This window comes from Ahaetulla prasina, chromosome 2 (assembly GCF_028640845.1).
Source record: "Ahaetulla prasina isolate Xishuangbanna chromosome 2, ASM2864084v1, whole genome shotgun sequence".
Classification (NCBI taxonomy): domain Eukaryota; kingdom Metazoa; phylum Chordata; class Lepidosauria; order Squamata; family Colubridae; genus Ahaetulla; species Ahaetulla prasina.
Genome location: NC_080540.1, coordinates 174,268,798 through 174,287,627, shown reverse-complemented (window position 1 = coordinate 174,287,627; position 18,830 = coordinate 174,268,798). Strand labels below are relative to the sequence as shown.

The 18,830-nt window shown below is 42.8% G+C and overlaps 1 protein-coding gene across 2 annotated transcripts in view; it reads right to left on the bottom strand.

The window, feature by feature from the left end:
- The window catches only part of GRIPAP1 (GRIP1 associated protein 1), an 80,458-nt gene that overhangs the window by 4,386 nt on the left and 57,242 nt on the right, over positions 1–18,830 (bottom strand). For both annotated transcript variants that reach the window (XM_058171841.1, XM_058171842.1), the window contains 4 exons: positions 17,903–18,030; positions 13,394–13,522; positions 12,849–12,942; positions 4,627–4,781 (listed from right to left, as the gene is read on the bottom strand). In XM_058171841.1, coding sequence (XP_058027824.1) covers positions 4,627–4,781; positions 12,849–12,942; positions 13,394–13,522; positions 17,903–18,030 — 506 coding nt within the window. The remainder of the gene's footprint in view (positions 1–4,626; positions 4,782–12,848; positions 12,943–13,393; positions 13,523–17,902; positions 18,031–18,830) is intronic.

Genomic DNA, 18,830 nt, shown 5'->3' with positions numbered 1-18,830 from the left:
TCTTGCAGAGCCTTGGACACCAGGAGAACTAGACACACCTCCACGCCCTAGCTGGCATCTTCTACCCATCCACTCTACCTGCCCGCAGCTTCTTTCCCAAATGCACAGTGCTCCCTACAGGCCATCCCTGGAATCGCCCACACTTCTGCCATGTACCACCTTATCCTTTCCCCCCTACTCAGTATTTCCCTGCATGGCTGGCTTATCTGAAGACTTCCTCCCAGACTAGCATCTTGATCCTTACTGACAGTGCCAAGATAGCATCCTTTTTCTGCCCCACACTGACTGCTCCACCGAAGCCCCAACCTTGAAACAGCCTGTCCTCTGAGGATGCTCACATACACCCCATCCCTCCCCATTCAGACATGGCTATAAATAGCCTCTTCTTTCCGCTGACATCATTCTTTCGTCCCCTTGTTCCGTTAGGACATTGGAAAGATCAGATTCTACATCAAGCTCACGCTGAAAGGGGGAAAAAAACCCACCCCAATATGCTGCAAAGTTTTTCAGTGGGGCGGGCTCTCTTTCTCTTACCTCAGCATGTGCTTTCGTGATAAAAGCAGGCAAGCAGAAGACTCACCTTGCTAGATCAGATAGAAGTCTATCTAACCCAGCAATCAGTTTCTAGCTACTGGAAGCAAGGAAGCTCTCTAAAACACAGAGAAAGAGCAATTGATTTTTCCCTGCCATCTGATCCTAGAAACTGATATTCAGAAGTATACTTCTTTTGAATATGGAGTATCCTTTGAGATGCCATGGCTAAGAGGAATGTTCTAAAAGAACTACCTTGCATAAATCAATCTAGTCCTTTGAAACGTCTTTCTCTGTAAGTTTTATAAAGTACATAAATGCTGTATGTGGGTCATGTATTGAGGGGTTTTTCTTGGCACTTTTTTGGGGGGGGCGGTGAGCTGAAAGCACATGCAAAGGGGATCTGGGTGCTCTTCTACGCAGACTCTTGCCTACCTCTCTGATAATCCAACATTAGATGACTTATATCAGTGGGGGGGGGGGGGAAACCCAGACAGCTGAGCACTCTTTTTGGCCTAGCCCAGCGGTGGGTATTAAGTGACAAACAGCCAGGAAATAGCATTGCTGCTATACCATCACCACTATGGCCAGAATGCAGATCTCTCTCCTGCACCCCCAGACATATTTCCAAGCTCCAATTTTTTTCCCCCTTAAGCTACTCTTCCCAAAGGCGACTGCATCACCCAAGATCTCCTCTCTGAATGTGGGTGGTTACCCATCTGTGACACAGAGAGAAGGAAGGCTGGAGAAAATGCAGATTGTGGGTATGAAGATAAGAGTTCTTCATTCAAGGTCACCACAGTGTTCAGGCAGAAGGAAATTTGCTACTCCCTCAGCTTCCCTTTGGTGCTAGAGCTGGGCTCTTGCTGCCTCTCTTCCTCATCAGTCACCTTGATCTGCAGCCTGAGAAACAAGATGAATGGCCAGGCAGCTTCAGCAGCTGTGTGTATATAGCTCAGAATGAAGAACACACAAACTCAGAAGCCAACTAGCAGAGAGTCTCTCTGTTCTTATTCACTTATCACAGCAGTCTGTTCCTCCCATAAGAGCTCTCCTCAATGCCTCCTTTTTCCACAGTTACAGGCTGCTGAGGATTTGTCCAACAAGCCCTACAGTATACCTCATAACAAGTATCTTCTCCCTCTCTAGTTGCTGGTCTTAACCTCTTTCCCAACCATAGATTTCTTTGATAGTGTTGGATCAGAACTCCTGTTGCTGCAGGAATCATGGGAGCTACCATCCAACATCATGTGGGAATTTATGTTTGGCAAAGGCTGCTGTAGCTGCCTTCAGCATTTCTAGATTGGTGTTTGTTGCTGTGCCTTGAATATAGCCTGCTGGGTCCCCTTTGGGTAATTTTTGTTCTCCCCAGCCTCTTCTGTATTTTGTTTATGGGAAGTTGCTCTTGATCATTTGGGTTGCCAACTTTATTATTATTATTTTTTTTGGTTTGGCAATTCTGTTTTTCTGAACGTGCAGAGCATTGCTTTTAATCAGAAGGAGCAGAAAACAGTTGTGGCATTAGAAATAGTGAAAGCCAGTATGATGTAGTGGTTAAGGTAGAAACCTGAAAACTTTGAGTTATAGTTCTGCCTTAGGCACGAAGCCACCTGAATGACTTAGGGCCAGTCACTCTTTCTCTCTCAGCCCTAGGAAACAAGCAAAGACAAACTATTTCTGAAAATGTCACCAAGAAAACTACACAGGGTAGTTCAAGACTAATTCAAGGGCAGACACACAGAAAATTATAATAATAATACAATCATCATGGCTCTAAGGGAAGGTGCCATTGATTATGTATAGAGCAACTTTAGAATATTTTTCAATTAGGGATGTTGGCACCCGGCGTCTAGTTTAGGATTGCAGCAATCTAGCTGAAAGGCAAAATGACAATTATTTATAAAACTGAGCAGGCGAGGATTTAGCTGCAGTAGAACTTCTTGTTTACAGCATAACCTTTGCTATCAAGGGCACTGTCTCCTTCTGAGGGTAACCATGTGGATCCCAACCAAAGGCAACTACTCTCTGCAAGTTTTCTTAAGACACGAGAGTATCTTAGCTCAGGGGTCTCCAACATGGCAACTTTAAGCCTGGAGGACTTCAACTCCCAGAAGCTGGCTGGGAAATTCTGGGAGTTGAAGTCCTCCAGGCTTAAAGTTGCCAAGGTTGGAGACCCCTGTCTTAGCTCACACTTTTTATTCCAAAGTAATTGTTCCAAATAACCACCACCACCACCTTCCGCATTTTGGTTACTTAGCAATGCCATTTAGCTTTCCTCCTGGGGCAGTCATTTCTTCGTCACCATGGCGACTTCCAGTCTTCACGTTAGAATTCCCAAAACTCCATGCCAGCCTGTTCAAAGGCAGGAATTACACCACCCAATATTCTTTAACCGTTGGCTTTATAACTCCTACTGGCTTTAGCCAGCATTGGCAATAGCAAGTGTTTGCATAGGCTGAATTTCCCAAATCCCCAGACAGCACCATCCTGGGGAAGACCGTGCACTGCCCGAGGCCCCAGCGTGATATATAAATGCCTGAAAGCTGCGAATGAGATCCCCGGGGACCTCTACAAGTTTATCCCAAGTGATAGTTTTTAATGAATAAGAAAATGGTTAAGTATGTGAATTATTTTTAATTTTACCTACATTTGAATATGATTAAAAGGAAATAAAACCCAAGGTTAGTTTCTATCCTAAAGGTATAGGTAAAGGTTCCCCTTGCACATGCGTGCTAGTAGTTCCTGATTCTAGGGGGCGGTGCTCATCTCCGTTTGAAAGCCGAAGAGCCAGTGCCATCCAAAGACGTCTCCGTGGTCATGTGGCTGGGATGACTAAACACCAAAGGCTCACAGAACGCTCTTCCCACCAAAAGTGGTCCCTATTTTTCTACTTGCATTTTTTACATGCTTTCGAACTGCTAGGTTGGCAGAAGCTGGGACAAGTAATGGGAGCTCACCCCATTATGCAGCATTAGGGATTCAAACTGCTGAACTGCCGACCTTTTGATCGACAAGTTCAGCGTCTTAGCCACTGAGCTACCGTGTCCCTAGTTTCTATTCTAGCCTTATCCATAATATTTTGGAGTGTGGTCCCCAGCATACCCTGGAATGGCCAAAGGAATTTGTCCATCTTTGCCTTGCCATAGTGTTCTACATTAACCACCTGCAGGTGCTTAATGTAGAACACTGTCATTCGGGGGAAAATACACTTTTTGCTCTAGCATTCCTACCTCAATTTTTTTTTAATTTGCATTTATATCCCGCCCTTCTCCGAAGACTCAGGGCGACTTACACTGTGTTAAGCAATAGTCTTCATCCATTTGTATATTATATTCAAAGTCAACTTATTGCCCCCAACAATCTGGGTCCTCATTTTACCTACCTTATAAAGGATGGAAGGCTGAGTCAACCTTGAGCCTGGTGGGGCTTGAACCTGCAGTAATTGCAAGCAGCTGCTGTTAATAACAGACTGTCTTACCAGTCTGAGCCACAGAGGCCCTTGTACTGGGGTACAAAATCCTGGGGTTTTCCAAGTGAATAAGTTGGAGCAATAAGTTCCTAGGGAGCTCTTCTCTACTATCTCCCCTTTGGGAAGAGAACATTCTACAGAGATAGGAGAGAAGGCGTTCTTGGATGTGGAAATCCATTTAGAACATGCCTTCCTTGCAGAGTGCAGCCCAACATTTGATTTCAGTCTTACTAAAGAGCCTGTCTATTCATTCACCCAAAATGTTGGGTTGTTGTGGCTACAGCATGGCCTTGATTCACCATTTGCTTCTATTGGATTGTGGAGTCTGCTCTTAGTGATGTTGCTTGTTTTACTGACGGAAGGGTTTTTTTTCTCCTTGTTTGTTGTCACAATTGCCATTCATAAGAACCCATTATGCATCTTTCAGATAAATAAAATGAAATGTTCTGCATAAATGGCCATTTCCATTTCCGTACTCTGAAAGTTCAGGGCTCCTGTCGCTTGATGCCTTTTGTTTAGTCCTCCTAGGCAGAATTCCTCCCCTCTTCCCCTTTCAGTTCATTGGCTGATTCTGCCCAGTTCCCATTTCACCCCCAAAGCCTTTTCTCTGGGGTCCACTTACAAACCTTCTGTAAGTGCATGTTTTTGGTGAGCTGCTCCTCCAGCATGTTCTGTAGCTTCTTGTTCATCTCGCGCAGGTTCTCGTCTCCTGGCTTCACCAGATCTCGCAGGACGCTACTTAGGCTACTTCGATCGACCTGCCCATGAGCCCCAGACACATCTGTCAAAGGGAAAAAGGGCAGGGAGAAAAAAAAAGGCAGTGACAAAGAAGTTACAAATGAATGTGTAAATGAAATTATGGCTGGAGTGGAAACGGAGCACCTGGATTACACCATTTGAAGAGGAAAAACAGAGGTCATGTATCGGATTATCCTTCCTATGGATAACTACATTACTTTCCCCTGTAACAGGGGTCTCCAACCTTGGCAACTGTAAGACTTGTGGACTTCAACACTCAGTATTCCTCAGCCAGCTTTGCTGGCTGAGGAATTCTGGGAGTTGAAGTCCACAAGTCTTACAGTTGCCAAGGTTGGAGACTCCTGCCCTATAACATTAATCTTTCTCTTGAGAAGTGATTTTTGAAGAACACTCCTTAGAATGAAGATCATGACGAACAAGTTTGTCATCCCCAGGAGAAAACAGCCTAAAAATGCTGTACCGGATCCCCTTTTCATAAAATATTAAATCTGTCTTCACCCACTGGATAGGGCAGCCTTTCCCAATTTGGTGATTTTTAGAAGTGTTGGATAATGGAGAATTTGCAAATCAATGTCCATCATATCCAGAGGGTACCAAATTGGGGAAGACTCCCCAGTGATCCACCAGAGATCTTTCCTTGGTGACCTTTCCAAAGTGCATAACCAGAAGTTTATTTTAAATGACCTTTGAAGAGAGGAAGATAGATGACCGACAAATGGTAGGTTCTTTCCCCCCCCCTAAACTTCTGGATTGGTTTTTATAGTTCTTTTATTCCTCTGAACTTGCAATGGTATGCGGGAATGACCTTGCAAGGTAGGAGGAAGCTCAACTGCCTAGATAATGGTCTGATAAATGAAAGATGAGTCTGAAGGAGGAGTGGTAGCAAAAATGGCTCATAAGGGACCATTCAGGGGTTTTCAGGAGAGTCAAGGTGAGGAAAAGTGGGGAGAAACTGTAAAGTTTTTCATCTTTATTCTCAGTCCTGTTGACTTTTAAAAACGCAGCCAAAATGGAGAACTTGCAAACAGGAGGCTAACAATACCGTGGAATCCAGCCCACTCCCCCACTTCCAATATTAAATGCTGTAATAGTAAATGAAATGGCAGCAACTGTGATATGCACCTTTCAATTCTCCCTTTTGGAAACTCGCACTTATCCTTCAGTCGCCACCTCCCTGTGCCTCTAACTGTTACCCGCAGCTCTCCTTCCTGGCGTTTGAGCTGGATCTAATCTCATCAGGGATCTGACATGAATGTGGGGTCTTTCCATGTAGGAAAGCTGAAAATTGTTCAACCATGAAATTAGTAAAGCAGCAGGAAAGAAATAACAGCAGTAGACCAACCTTCATCCCGCCCTAAGAAACTAGCATGAAAAAAAGGGCACAGGAATTAAATTGGGTGCAGGGTGGAGGGAGCCACACATTTGCTTGCGGTTTCACTGCTTTCGGGAGTGAAGAGACAGATAACTCCAACAAAAGGGAGGTTTGTATAGCTCCATGATAGCCCAGCCCAACGATGGTGAACCTATGGCACACGTGCCACAAGCGGCACACGTAGCCATATCAATGGGCACGCAAGCTCAGCTCCGGCGCATATGCCCGCCCTGGCCAGCTGATTTTTGGGCCTTCTGGGCCTACCAGAAGTAGGGAAACAAGTCTGTTTCCTGCCTCCAGAGGACCTGGGTGGTGGTGGGGAAGACCCATTTTTCTCTCTCACCTGGCCTCTCTATGAGTCTCTGGAGGCTGGGGACAGAAAAAAATATCACTTCCTGTCCAACCGGAAGTTGCTAAATGGGCCGTTTCTGGCCTCCAGAGGGCCTCTGGGGGAGTGTGGGTGGGAAAGGCAGTTTTCGCCATCCCAAGGCTCATAGAGAGGCTCTGGAGCCAAGTGAGACAGAAAAACGGGCCTACCAGGGCATCACATGCCAGGAGCGGATGGGTGGGTGGGGAGTCGCATGTGCATGCGTGGGGGCGGGGCGCATAGAATTATGGGTGTGGGCACGTGCGCACACGGCCCCCCCACCCCCTCATGGCATGCGATGGCAAAAAGGTTAGCCATCACTGGCCTAGCCTATTGTTTGGATCATGGGGTGGAAGAGATAAGGATGAGAAAACAATGACAAATGTGCCTGGAGTATAGCAAGATATAAGCCTCTTGAGCACTTTGCTATACTCTTCTCAAAGTAAGAGTTAAAAGTTGAAACATTTTGACCATACCCAGGCCCCATGTATTGGGGAACAGCTCTGGTTTCAAGGAACATCCAATTAAAATTAAGCCTCTTAAGGTTGCCACTTGGTCAAGCAGCCAGCGCAGAGAAATGTTGATAATCACTCTTTCATCTGAAGAAACCACAACCTCAAATTTGCCTGCCATTCTCCACCAATGTCCTGCCGGATGCCTGGCTAACTCGGTTGCCCTAGCTTCATTCTTGACCTTATTAGTCCTGATCAGAGCTGATTTGATAAACCCAAAGTGGGTAGTTCTTTCTAAACCCCAACTATCCAACCTTTCCAAATGGTGGGACCTTACCTGGAAGGGCATTTTCACATCAGCTTCCCTGAAATGGAGAAAATGATGGAGACTGAGCATTGGTGTTCCCGTTTCCTTTCTTCCAAGACCACTGGGGAAAGGCCTGCATGTTGTGCCCTCCCTTGCAAAGCTGTTGAATACAATTTGCTGCCTTGATTTCCAAGACGGATGCTGGACTAAAGCAACCCTGACATCTAGATCAATTCTGCCTGTTCTCCCTTTCAGCCTTCATCAATCCAGCTGTCTCTCAGTACCAAAATCCTTCCTGTCCCTTGGCTATGCTAGTAAGTGTTGCCATACATACACACCAAGCCTCAAAGAAGAGATGGTAGCCATGGAGCCTAGGTTTGAACCTAGCTCCCGTATCAAACTCAATTCTCCTGCTCAGCTTAGTGCCCATTGCACTTGCTGCTCTTCCATTTCTTCACTGGGTAACAATCATCAATCCACAGGTTGCCATTTAACAGAAGCAAGCACACACTGTTTAAAAATTAGCTTTTGATTCTGCAAAAGCTGAACTCTGAAATCCACAGAAACTATACACTCCTCTTTGGGTTTCTAACTCTGCATATACTCAAGAATCTCTATTTTAACAACAACAACAATCACTACAAAAATTACATTTTCTCTCCCCTTTGTCCTTGCAGCTCATCAAATTTAGTGGCTGTAGTAGCCTTCATTTTCAGAGAACGAAAATCACATTTCCTAAAATGCCAAATTTGGCACCCAATAGTCCCTTTTGTGGGCCATGCTGATGAGCATTCAATGAAAGGGTAAGAAAATATCCATAATTTGCCATCCTCATCTGGAATATGCTGTGATACTTAAAAGTTCTGCCAGCATGTTAGGAAGCCTCCTAGCAGGACTTCCTAAAATGTTCTTTAGAAGCATTTTTGTTCAAACCCCCTCTTCTGTCAAATTTTCATTCGCTTTATTGTGATCTTAATGGAAAACAGCACCGTTTGAACCACTATACTCCAAGGGGACAGGATAAGATCTAATGGACTTACGCAATAAAGAGATAGATTGCTGCCATTAGATATTGTGCCCTTACACAGTCACAAGTTTTCCTTTCCTTTTGCAGGCGTTTGGTTTCGGTGTACAAAAGCTATCCATTATTTCCTCACATTGGCACAGCATATTTGGGCAAGGATCTGAAAGTGTTACAGAAGTAGGAGTAGTTGCATTTTAAGAAAAGACAAAAAAACCCAACATGCTGAAGTCTCTGGGGCACTGGGAATCAAGTAATTAGAACATGGGGCTAGATTCAATTACAAAGATTTGGAGGGCAAATCAGGCTGCGAATGACCGCCCAATCAGGCAAAAAAGGAAAGAAGCTCAAAATGCAGGAGGAGGAGGAGGTGGTGGTGGTGGTTTGTATTTTTAGCATTCATGAAATATTCACTGGCTGAGTTGTGTGTTGCCAAGCTGAGGCAAAGGCGACCCTGCATAAGCTATTTATAGCTGACTTCTGTTTCATGCCCATAGCACAATTCAATGTGGATGTACAAAAAACGTGCCCAAAGGATGCCCCTCCACCACCATCACTTGACTATGTAGTTGCATGGCTCTTCACCTGAGCATGCAGACTTTTTCTAAGACACCCCTTCTTCCTTATTATCCACCCCCCCCCTTGCACCGTGTCTGCTCCTTTGCAGTTCTGATCCACCAGTGGAACAGCAGGAAGATCCTAGGTGGCAAAGGTGCTCTAAGGGCCTATAGAGGAGGGGCTGACAGAGGCAAGAGACAATTAGTTCATTGTGGGACTGGACTGGGGAAAACTGTGGGGCACACCCAGCAGGGGGAGCACCAGGAAAGCAAGCTGTCAGGACAGCATGTTGGGTTTGTGACTCAGTTTCCTGAATGATTTGCTGAATCCAACACTTTTTAAAAGTTGGCTGCTGACTTCACATCCATTTTCATGCGTCATTCTTGGGCAGGAAATAGTTTCCTTTGGAGCACATTGCTAACCACAAACCAAGAGAACTCAAAAACTATCCTAGTGAGAACTCTTCCCTCTCTCCCTGCCACACACACAAACACACATTTCCTTCACTGGCTGTTTCATTCTTGATAGGAAGAAAAATATGTCTAAAATGGCTTCCTCTTAACCTTAACCTATAAACAGCTTAGGTTCTCCTCCTCTACCAACTTGATGCCGGAAGCATTATGGCCGCTAATCCTGATTTCCTCAGTTTCTGAACCTGTAAAATTCTTATTTTCTTAATAAGATAAATAAATCTCAATGGAGCAGCCCATTTTGGACAGTCCAATAATTCATGTCAAGTATTTTGTAACTGTAGTGTAAGGAATATGGCATTAACTGAAACAGAAATTTAATGAATTGAGAGTATTAGCTTTGACTTGAAAAAAGAGTAAAAAGCAGCTTCTAATCTAAGCACGTTTGTGTGATTTTGAGGGACAGCACAGAACTGACAGGTTGAGAAAAGGAAAGAGGACTATTCAGCAGGATTGATTTACTTTGGTTAGGAAATGGGGCTTGTCAGTCTCTCACAATAGCGGAGAACTGTTGAAAGCCAAGCATCTATTGAAGATCAAAGTGGCCACCGTTTCCTGATAATCATTCAAGATCATCGACCACCCTTAAATCTGTTTAAACTGTAGTGCTCCAGAAAGGAAAACTCTGGGCAGGGAGTGGATGGAAGAGAAGCAAATCAAGTCAGGAAAATATCTGCAATTTTGTAAAAGAGAGGTAGACTTCTCTATGGAGCTGCTTCTCAATCAGTCAAGGTGTTTGCATACAAACAGGAGATTACATCTATACCAAGTTTTTTTATATGAACGTAGAACCTACATTAGCCATGCTACACTCATTCCAAAACTTGTACTTTTCTCATCCAACTTCATCAGAATCATAAATGAAAGTGGCATCAACCCAAATACTTCAGAAACCAAAATCCCATATCCTGAACAACACACCACAAAAACTAATAGAAAGCCTCTACATCAATAACGCTAAAAACTATCAGAAAGAGCTTATTTAACCCAGCAGGGTGATTTGAGAGAATGGCCTCCGTAAACATTCTCTACACCAGGGGTCTCCCAACCTTGGTCCCTTTAAGACTTGTGGACTTCAACCCCCAGAGTTCCTCAGCCAGCTTTGCTGGCTGAGGGACTCTGGGAGTTGAAGTCCACAAGTCTTAAAGGGACCAAGGTTGGGAGACCCCTGCTCTACACAGTATGTGGGTAACAGCTTCCTTCTTGCACTGTAATATCAAACCACACGTCAATCTAAGGTACATACCTTGATGAACGTATCTTTTCTTTTATGTACACTGAGAGCATATGCACCAAGACAAATTCCTTGTGTGTCCAATCACACCTGGCCAATAAAAATTCTATTCTATTCTATTCTATTCTATTTGAATGCCAAATAAGAATATTTTTCAAAGAGGTCTGTATTATGAGACGGCAGCAGAAATTAAGCAGATTTATCCAGCCCTATTCATATAAGGATATCCAGGCAATCTGATCCAGTGATCAAACTTGCAGAGTTTCGTCACTCACTTTCCAATGATTGTGGAACGAAGAGTTGTCGTATGAAAGAGGTAACTACTGGAGGTCATTTCCTAGGGAGGTTCTAAGCCTTTCACAAATCCTGCAGAACCGACTACTCTTCCAAGTTTGCCATTGTGCTATAAAGGTTAGAGATTTAAAAAACAAACAAACCTGTGGGTTCTAACCCTCTGAATGATAGCATATAGATGAGCAGGATAGGTCCCCTTTCTCCAAAGCAGCTACTTTCCCCCATCATCAAACGCTTTGAAAACTTAAGAGCATCCTAAAGAAGGTCAAAGGACCTAATGGGTTAAAGACCTAGCTAAATATATGTCTTAGAACCACCAAGTGCTATTTGGGTATCAAGCTACAGCCAGGCCATGCAAACAAACAAACAAACAAACAAACAAAGGGAAATGTTAAAACACCTGTTGTGTCTTGCCCGCTCTCACAGCAGCCGGGGCCTTCTTATCTGCTCCCGAACACGGAGGAATGTATGCCTCCCGGCCCCAGTCCTGGCTCCATGCCCAGACAAGCTGAAGAGGAGGGGGCACCTCCCGGTCCCAGCCCTGGCTCCATGCCCAAGCAGGCTGCAGAGGAGGGAGCATCCCCCGGCCCCAGCCCTGGCTCCATGCCCAGGCAAACGGAGCAGCTAGACCCCTCCCCCTCCTCCACAGCATGTGAGCCTGAGGAAAGTTTACTTCCAACAGCTGCTGATTGGAGTGGCCCTCGCATCAGAAGGCTGGATAGGCAGCGGCGTCAGAAGGAAGGGAGGGGCAGGCCTTAATGAGTGCTGAGTCATGGAGCCACACCCCATGGCCTATATAAAGGATCTGCTTTCTGGCAGTCTCTGAGTCAGGCAAAAGTCGGACTTATCTTGCTGAAGTCACTTACTGGTCTCCTGCCTGCTCTGAGGACTTTGCTAGGACTTTGGGCAGAGCTGCAGAGGCAAGCCTGATTCGGATTTCCCTGACCCGGCCGTCAGCGGAGGAGTGGGACACGACAACACCTGTGTGTGCTTTTCCCTTCATACTGCAGGATGGTTGAGTGGGAGCAGCTCCTTTCCTCCTCCCTTTGTCTGGGTCTTTGATGATGAACTAACATGTTTTGATAGCAGACGTTGCAGACCTCGTCACTGCTGCAAAAGAAGGTCCCTAACCACTTGGCATCATCAAGTACACATTAAGACACACACACAAAAATCCCTTTTGCGGGCCAAGTCTGGCATGGAAGCAGCATCAGATGAATTAAACAATCTGAATCATTTATTGTCTTGTCAAGTCTACAGGCTTCTTTTCCACCTCTTCTGGGTTACTCAGAAATAAAAATTGTTGGACTTTTCTGGTACTAGCACTCAAGCACTGATTCTAGAAATCTCTTTCAATAAATGTGGATGCTGGCAGAAGAAGACAGTATATAAGGTGAAGAGAACAGAGTTAAGGTTGCTCTCCAAGGTCTTTTTTCCCCCCCACCCAGATTTATCCAACATTGCACACTCCATTTCAGATTTTTTTTTTCTCTCCAGTCATAATTTTTTTCTTGCTTAATCAACTGGAGAGAAAGTGGAGGGATGAGATATTCTTGATGAGCCTGCATTTTTATTTTGAATTTCAGTGTTTTTATGTATTTATATCCCTAATATTACATCAGTTCTGTGCCCAAGAGATAGAGTAGAACTATGCTTGCTTCATTTAATCCCTTGGAAGTGGACTTTTTCTTTCTTACAGTTTAATTCTTCTAACATTCACTTTCTAATTTGTTGGGAATCTTAACCCTTTTTAGAAAATACACCACAGACAGTTGCAAGATGCAAAGCTCCCATTTCGCATTTCCCCTCAGCCATGATCAAGTCACAGTGACCTAAGGATTCACAATGTCCTAGGAACTTCATAGGATGCAATCCCAAAATGGAACAAGAAGACCTTCACAGAAGCTCAGCCAGACTGATATTAGACAGGCAACGTCACCTCTGCTTTCAGCCTCCACTCCCCCGTTTTTCCTGCAACCTCAAATTTCTGGTTGCTTCCTCGTGAAGTTCTCACCAATGCGGCTGTCCATCACATAGGTCTCAATAATGGCACTCTTCCGGCATAGGTCCTCAGCCATGGAGGCACTGCTGACTTCAAGGTGCTTCACCTAGCAGAGAAAGATTGCATTACTTGTTACTGCCAAGCCTGCTTCCCACAAGGCCAATGCTATTCTTAGACCTGGGAATCATCTAGCTTCAAGCAACGTCTCTTAAAATGTGGCAGACCAAACTCTTTTTCCAATCTGCTCTCTTTATTCCAGACCTCCCAGAGGTTGTCCGTGTCTCTGACAGATTCCCCCAAAATTCAGAATTGGTATCTGTGCTGACATTCTTTCAAAATCAGCTCCCCAGCCACAACCCTAAAAATCAAGGTCAGGCAACACTTTCAGGATTAGAAGCAAAGTTGGTGGACTCCTACATGGGTGCTTGGGAAGGCATTGCCAAGGCCACTGTGTGCCTACTTCCAAACTAGGGGCTCCATACAGTGGGAAGTCCAGGAAGTACTGAATGGCCCAGGATCTCACAAAATCCAAACCTAAAACCCAGGTGATTTTATACCTTCTCCTCCAAGAGCCACTTCTCCTGCTGAACTTCAGCCAGACGCTGGAACAGTTCTGAGATCTCCTCATCTGAAAGGTCGGCTGGCCGTGGAGGTTGCGACTGTGACTGTGGGCTTCCTGTGGTTGACTGCAAGTAGAAAAGGTAAAAGGCAGATGTATCACTTCTCACATTCAGGCCATTTACTACTGGCACAATTCAGTACATTAACAGAACAATCCAAACGACTAGCCTTGTGGTGCAACCAAAACAATCTGGAACTGAACACACTCAAAACCGTAGAAATGGTGGTAGACTTTAGGAAAAACCCTTCCATACTTCCACCTCTCACAATACTTGACAACACAGTATCAACAGTAGAAACCTTCAAATTTCTGGGTTCTATCATATCGCAAGATCTCAAATGGACAGCTAACATCAAAAACATCATTAAAAAAGGACAACAAAGAATGTTCTTTCTGCGCCAACTCAGTAAGCTCAAACTGCCCAAGGAGCTGCTGATCCAATTCTACAGAGGAATTATTGAGTCTGTCATTTGCACCTCTATAACTGTCTGGTTCGGTTCTGCAACCCAACAAGAAAAACACAGACTTCAGAGGATAATTAGAACTGCAGAAAAAATAATTGCTACCAACCTGCCTTCCATTGAGGACCTGTATACTGCACGAATCAAGAAGAGGGCCGTGAAAATATTTGCAGATCCCTCGCATCCTGGACATAAACTGTTTCAACTCCTACCCTCAAAACGACGCTATAGAGCACTGCACACCAGAACAACTAGACACAAGGACAGTTTTTCCCCGAAGGCCATCACTCTGCTAAACAAATAATTCCCTCAACACTGTCAGACTATTTACTGAATCTGCACTACTATTAATCGTTTCATAGTTCCCATCACCAATCTCTTTCCACTTATGACTGTATGACTATAACTTGTTGCTGGCAATCCTTATGATTTATATTGATATATTGATCATCAATTGTGTTGTAAATGTTGTACCTTGATGAACGTATCTTTTCTTTTATGTACACTGAGAGCATATGCACCAAGACAAATTCCTTGTGTGTCCAATCACACTTGGCCAATAAAATTCTATGTCTAAAATTTCCACCAAGCAAGCAAATCATTTATCTCATGTTTCCTCTATACATACACATCAGTACTGTATATAAAAATAATTTTATAGTAATACATATGAAACTCTACATCTGGCTCTTACTACCAACTATCCTTTTCCATCTAAAGCATTTGAAAGCAGATTCTCAAGTGGTGGAGTAACTGGGAATTATGGAAGTTGTAATTTACCACGTCTAGAAACTGCCAATTGAAAAAGGTTGTGATCTAAAGCTAAAGAGATAAGAACATACAGTATATTTTCCTGGTGGAGACGTTATGCACGTTGGGAAAACATCATTAAGCTATTTGTCCAATTTTTCCAGATGAGAACCGAAAATAAATTCACTAGTACGCTTATGGGGGACTCAAAAGTTATACTGGTTCCAGTCAGTGAAATAAATTGGATCTTGGTGATGTAGTGGAATTGCTGAACTGACGCCTATGTTGTGATAATGGACTGAGTCATTACCAATAATCCAAAATTCAATCCAGAAGACAGCGATGCTTTGCCTCTCCGGTGAATAAAGTTCTACCTATTCTGAAGGGAGTTGCCCTCATCTTAAAGTTTCAGGGTCATAGCTTTCGAGAGCTTCTGGACTGAAGCATCTTTCTCTTGCTATGGTTCAATCTGATAAAGACACTCTCATCACACTAATCCATGCCCTGGTAACTTCTCATTTAATTAGTGCAATGCATTATACATTGGGTTGCCCTTAAAAGACATTTGAGACATTTCAATTAGAAGAAAATGCTGGTTAGGAGATTGCTGAGTGAAACTGGGCAATATGAACATACCATGCCTGTACTTTATGGCTTCCAATTAGTTTCTGGTCCCAAGTCAGGGTGCTGCTTAATCTATAAAGGGCTTCACCCTTGGATCTCCAGTATTTGAAGGAACTCTTCATCGCACCTATTTCTATTTGTATCCTAACATTCTTTCTTGGAGAGGCAGTTCTGGCTGTCCTTCCATCCTGTGGTGCAATGAAGGCTACTTGGCCTTTTCAGTGGTAACTCCTCAATTCTGGAATGCCCTCCCCAGCTAGGTATGGGTGACGCCGTGGGTGGGGCCCTCTTCATAATCTTACCTGCGCTGCCAGACAAAAATATTTTTATGCTCCCAAGCCATTTAATAATGTGTAATTCCTGTTGAAGTTTTTAAAGTTTTCAAAGATTTTATTTCCTGTTATTGTTTTAGTTATTCTTTTGTTGATTTTACTTTGTAATGTCATGGGTTTTATAAAGTGTTTAAATATACGCTGTTATTATTTAATCTATTGCTCTTAATTGTTAATATAACTTTAATTATAAAGTGTCAACATTTCCCAGTTTCCAAATCTATTTGCAATCTTAGTGTTTCCCCACTATGTTTAAAAATGATTAATTCCATATATTTGCTATAAACATTTAGGCCAGGGGTAGTCAACCTTTTTATACCTACTGCCCACTTTTGTATCTCTGTTAGTAGTAAAAATTTCTAACCGCCCACCGGTTCCACAGTAATGTGCCGTGTATCGTCGTCTGCGCATGCCTCTCACGCATCGTGGATTGGGTTGGGGGGAGGGGCACTGACCATCAGCTCTGCTTGTCTGTTACAGTTGGGTGGTGTGGGGGGAGATGCGCAAGCTATTCGGGGACGAGGCTCTTTTGTTTGCAGTCACACTATAGCGCCATTTAGTTTCACTTAGGTAATGTGCACTAAACTTAAGCGCGGGCGATACAAATAGTATATTTTCAGAAATTTAAATTATCACAGGGAATTTTATGAAAACCTAATGAAAATGTTTTTAAATAATGCTATGGATTTTTTTTTTAAAAGTCAATTAAATTAAAAAAAAGGAAAGTGCTTCAGTATCGAACAAACCTACCCACTACCGCCCACCATGAAAGCTGGAATCCCCACTAGTGGGCGGTAGGGACCAGGTTGACTACCACTGGTTTAGGCCCTGATTCACAATAAAGGCAGTTTAACAAAGTGAGTCAAGCATGGGATGGGAACTAGGAATCCTTCGAACAGCCTCCATCCTGCTTTTTTATTCAGGCTTCATTAACTTCCTTGCACTGACATAATGTTTCAGTAAAGTTTTGTTTCGATTTACTATTAGTGATGTTTGGTACCAGGTTTTGGCAGACAATACAAATTATGAATATCAGCAATTAAACAACATGTGTGAATTACTCTAAACATCTGTGAAAGCATTAAATTTAGATTACACAAGAACAGATTTGAAACCAGGTGAATTTGTTATTCTGATAGGGAACCCAGACTTCCGAAGCGGGCGTATACTCAAAACCATCCTATTCCATAAATATTTAGGCTGAGTTTGTCCACTCGTGCCAGTATTTCCCATCTGGCTGCAGCTGGCTGACCTTGGAGTGCTAGAAAAAGAAAAGAAAAAAGAAAGAAATCCCCCAAAAGCGTTAAGACTGCAATCCTGGTACTGCAGCATCAAATGAAACTTGCTTGGGTGAATTACACAACCTCACGGTTCATCGATGCAAGAAACAATGCGGAGCAGGAGCAAGGGGGGAAAATCACTTGCCCTTCATGGAGAAAAGGAAAGAACTAAACAAAAAGGGCCATTTCAGGAAATGCTGTTATTTTCTGTTGGGAAAGAGAAAATTCTCCTTATTTATGGGAATGAGACTGACTCATCCCCACATGAAGCAAAGCTACACCATTCAAAAGCTCTGGTTCTTGCTACATATTTTCATATTTGGTAGACTTGCAAGAAAATTAAGGTCTTTTGGATAAGAATTTGGTGGATTATTCAAAATGTACTGAAGAAGAAGGTAAAGTTCCTGCCACAATTTTTCCTTTTGGGAATTATAACGGATTGTACAGGGATTGAGACTAAATTGATTCTGAATTTAATAACAGCAGCAAGACTGTTGATTGGACAATACTGGAAGAAAGAAGAGGTACCTACAATAGAAGAATGGATACTGAAAGTCATTAATTTGGCTGAGATGGCTAAAATCTCAGCGTTTTTAAAAGACAATACGCAGGAAAGATATTTAATTGAATGGAAAAAATGGATTGATTATCTACAAAACAGATATCAGATTAAGAAATATCAGATTGCCTTTGAATAATTAGAAAGTTATTTTATGTAATAGGGGGAGTTGGGAGATGAAAAGCTTTGGATGTGGTTATTTGGATTGAAGGAAAATTTTATTCTATGTTTGGTTTATGTATAACAATACCTTGTGATTGACCCGGGAAGCCGGGGGGGGGGAGGGAGGGGGGAAGGGGTTTTTTTTTGGGAGGGAGGGGGGGAAAAAGGGAGAAAATGCTTTTGTTTTTTAAAACTCTTTCAACAAAAAAAAAAAAAAAGCTCTGGTTCTTGTAGCTTAGAAAGCCGGGCTTCTGGTTTCTACTCTGGATCCCTCACCTTATTACTGCCAGCCACAGATCCCTCCTTCATGATTTCACGGTAGCTGAAGGATGAGATGCTGCTACTGTCTCCCGTCTGAGTCCGACTGGGGGAACTGATGTCTGCTAGTACAAGATCCTCAATTCCTGGAAGGTAAAGAGAATGCCATGAAGGGAGATGTTTCTAGAGTCCCAGTCGCCAGGCTTGCAATGACTTATTGGACCATTTGACCAGGAGACAAAACATATCTAGATAGTAGCATCATCAAGAAAATTAACTCCATTCTAGACACTCTATGGCAAAATTTAAGTTTTGCTTTTCAAAAAGGCATAAACCAGCTTTGACTCTTTTTTAATAATAATTTTTATTAAAGTTTAAAAATACAAACAAACTAATGCAATTAAAAAATATAAGAAGGAAAGAGAAAAAAGAAAATGTTAAAAAAATATAAAGAAATGATTTCCCCTTCATCAAGACAAGTAAAAACAATTTCAGTAACTTTCTCTAACATTTCAATAAAAGATTTCTCCTCCCATATCTTATATTTTATTTACAGACAATTTATAGTCTTGTTATTCAGTCCTAATTAGCAAAAGTCCATTCAGAATTACTAGAAATAACAACATATGTTTTAACCTTAATCAAATCAATTGGTTTCATATTTCCTTTCCTTTTAACATAACATATTTTCTCTAAAAATGCAATTTAAAAACTTCTTCCCATATCTCTTATCTATAAACAATCATTCAGACCTAGTATAAAAATCTATTAAGAAACAACCGAAACAACAATATATTAAGATCTTAATCTTTAATCTGTTCAAATAGTGTGCTGCAAGTTTATTTATCATTTTCTCTCTTTCTCCTCTCAGAAAGTCCTTCACAAATTCAGCATGGACTAGGAATAACATCTCTATTTTAACCCTAATCAAATAAACCAACTTTGT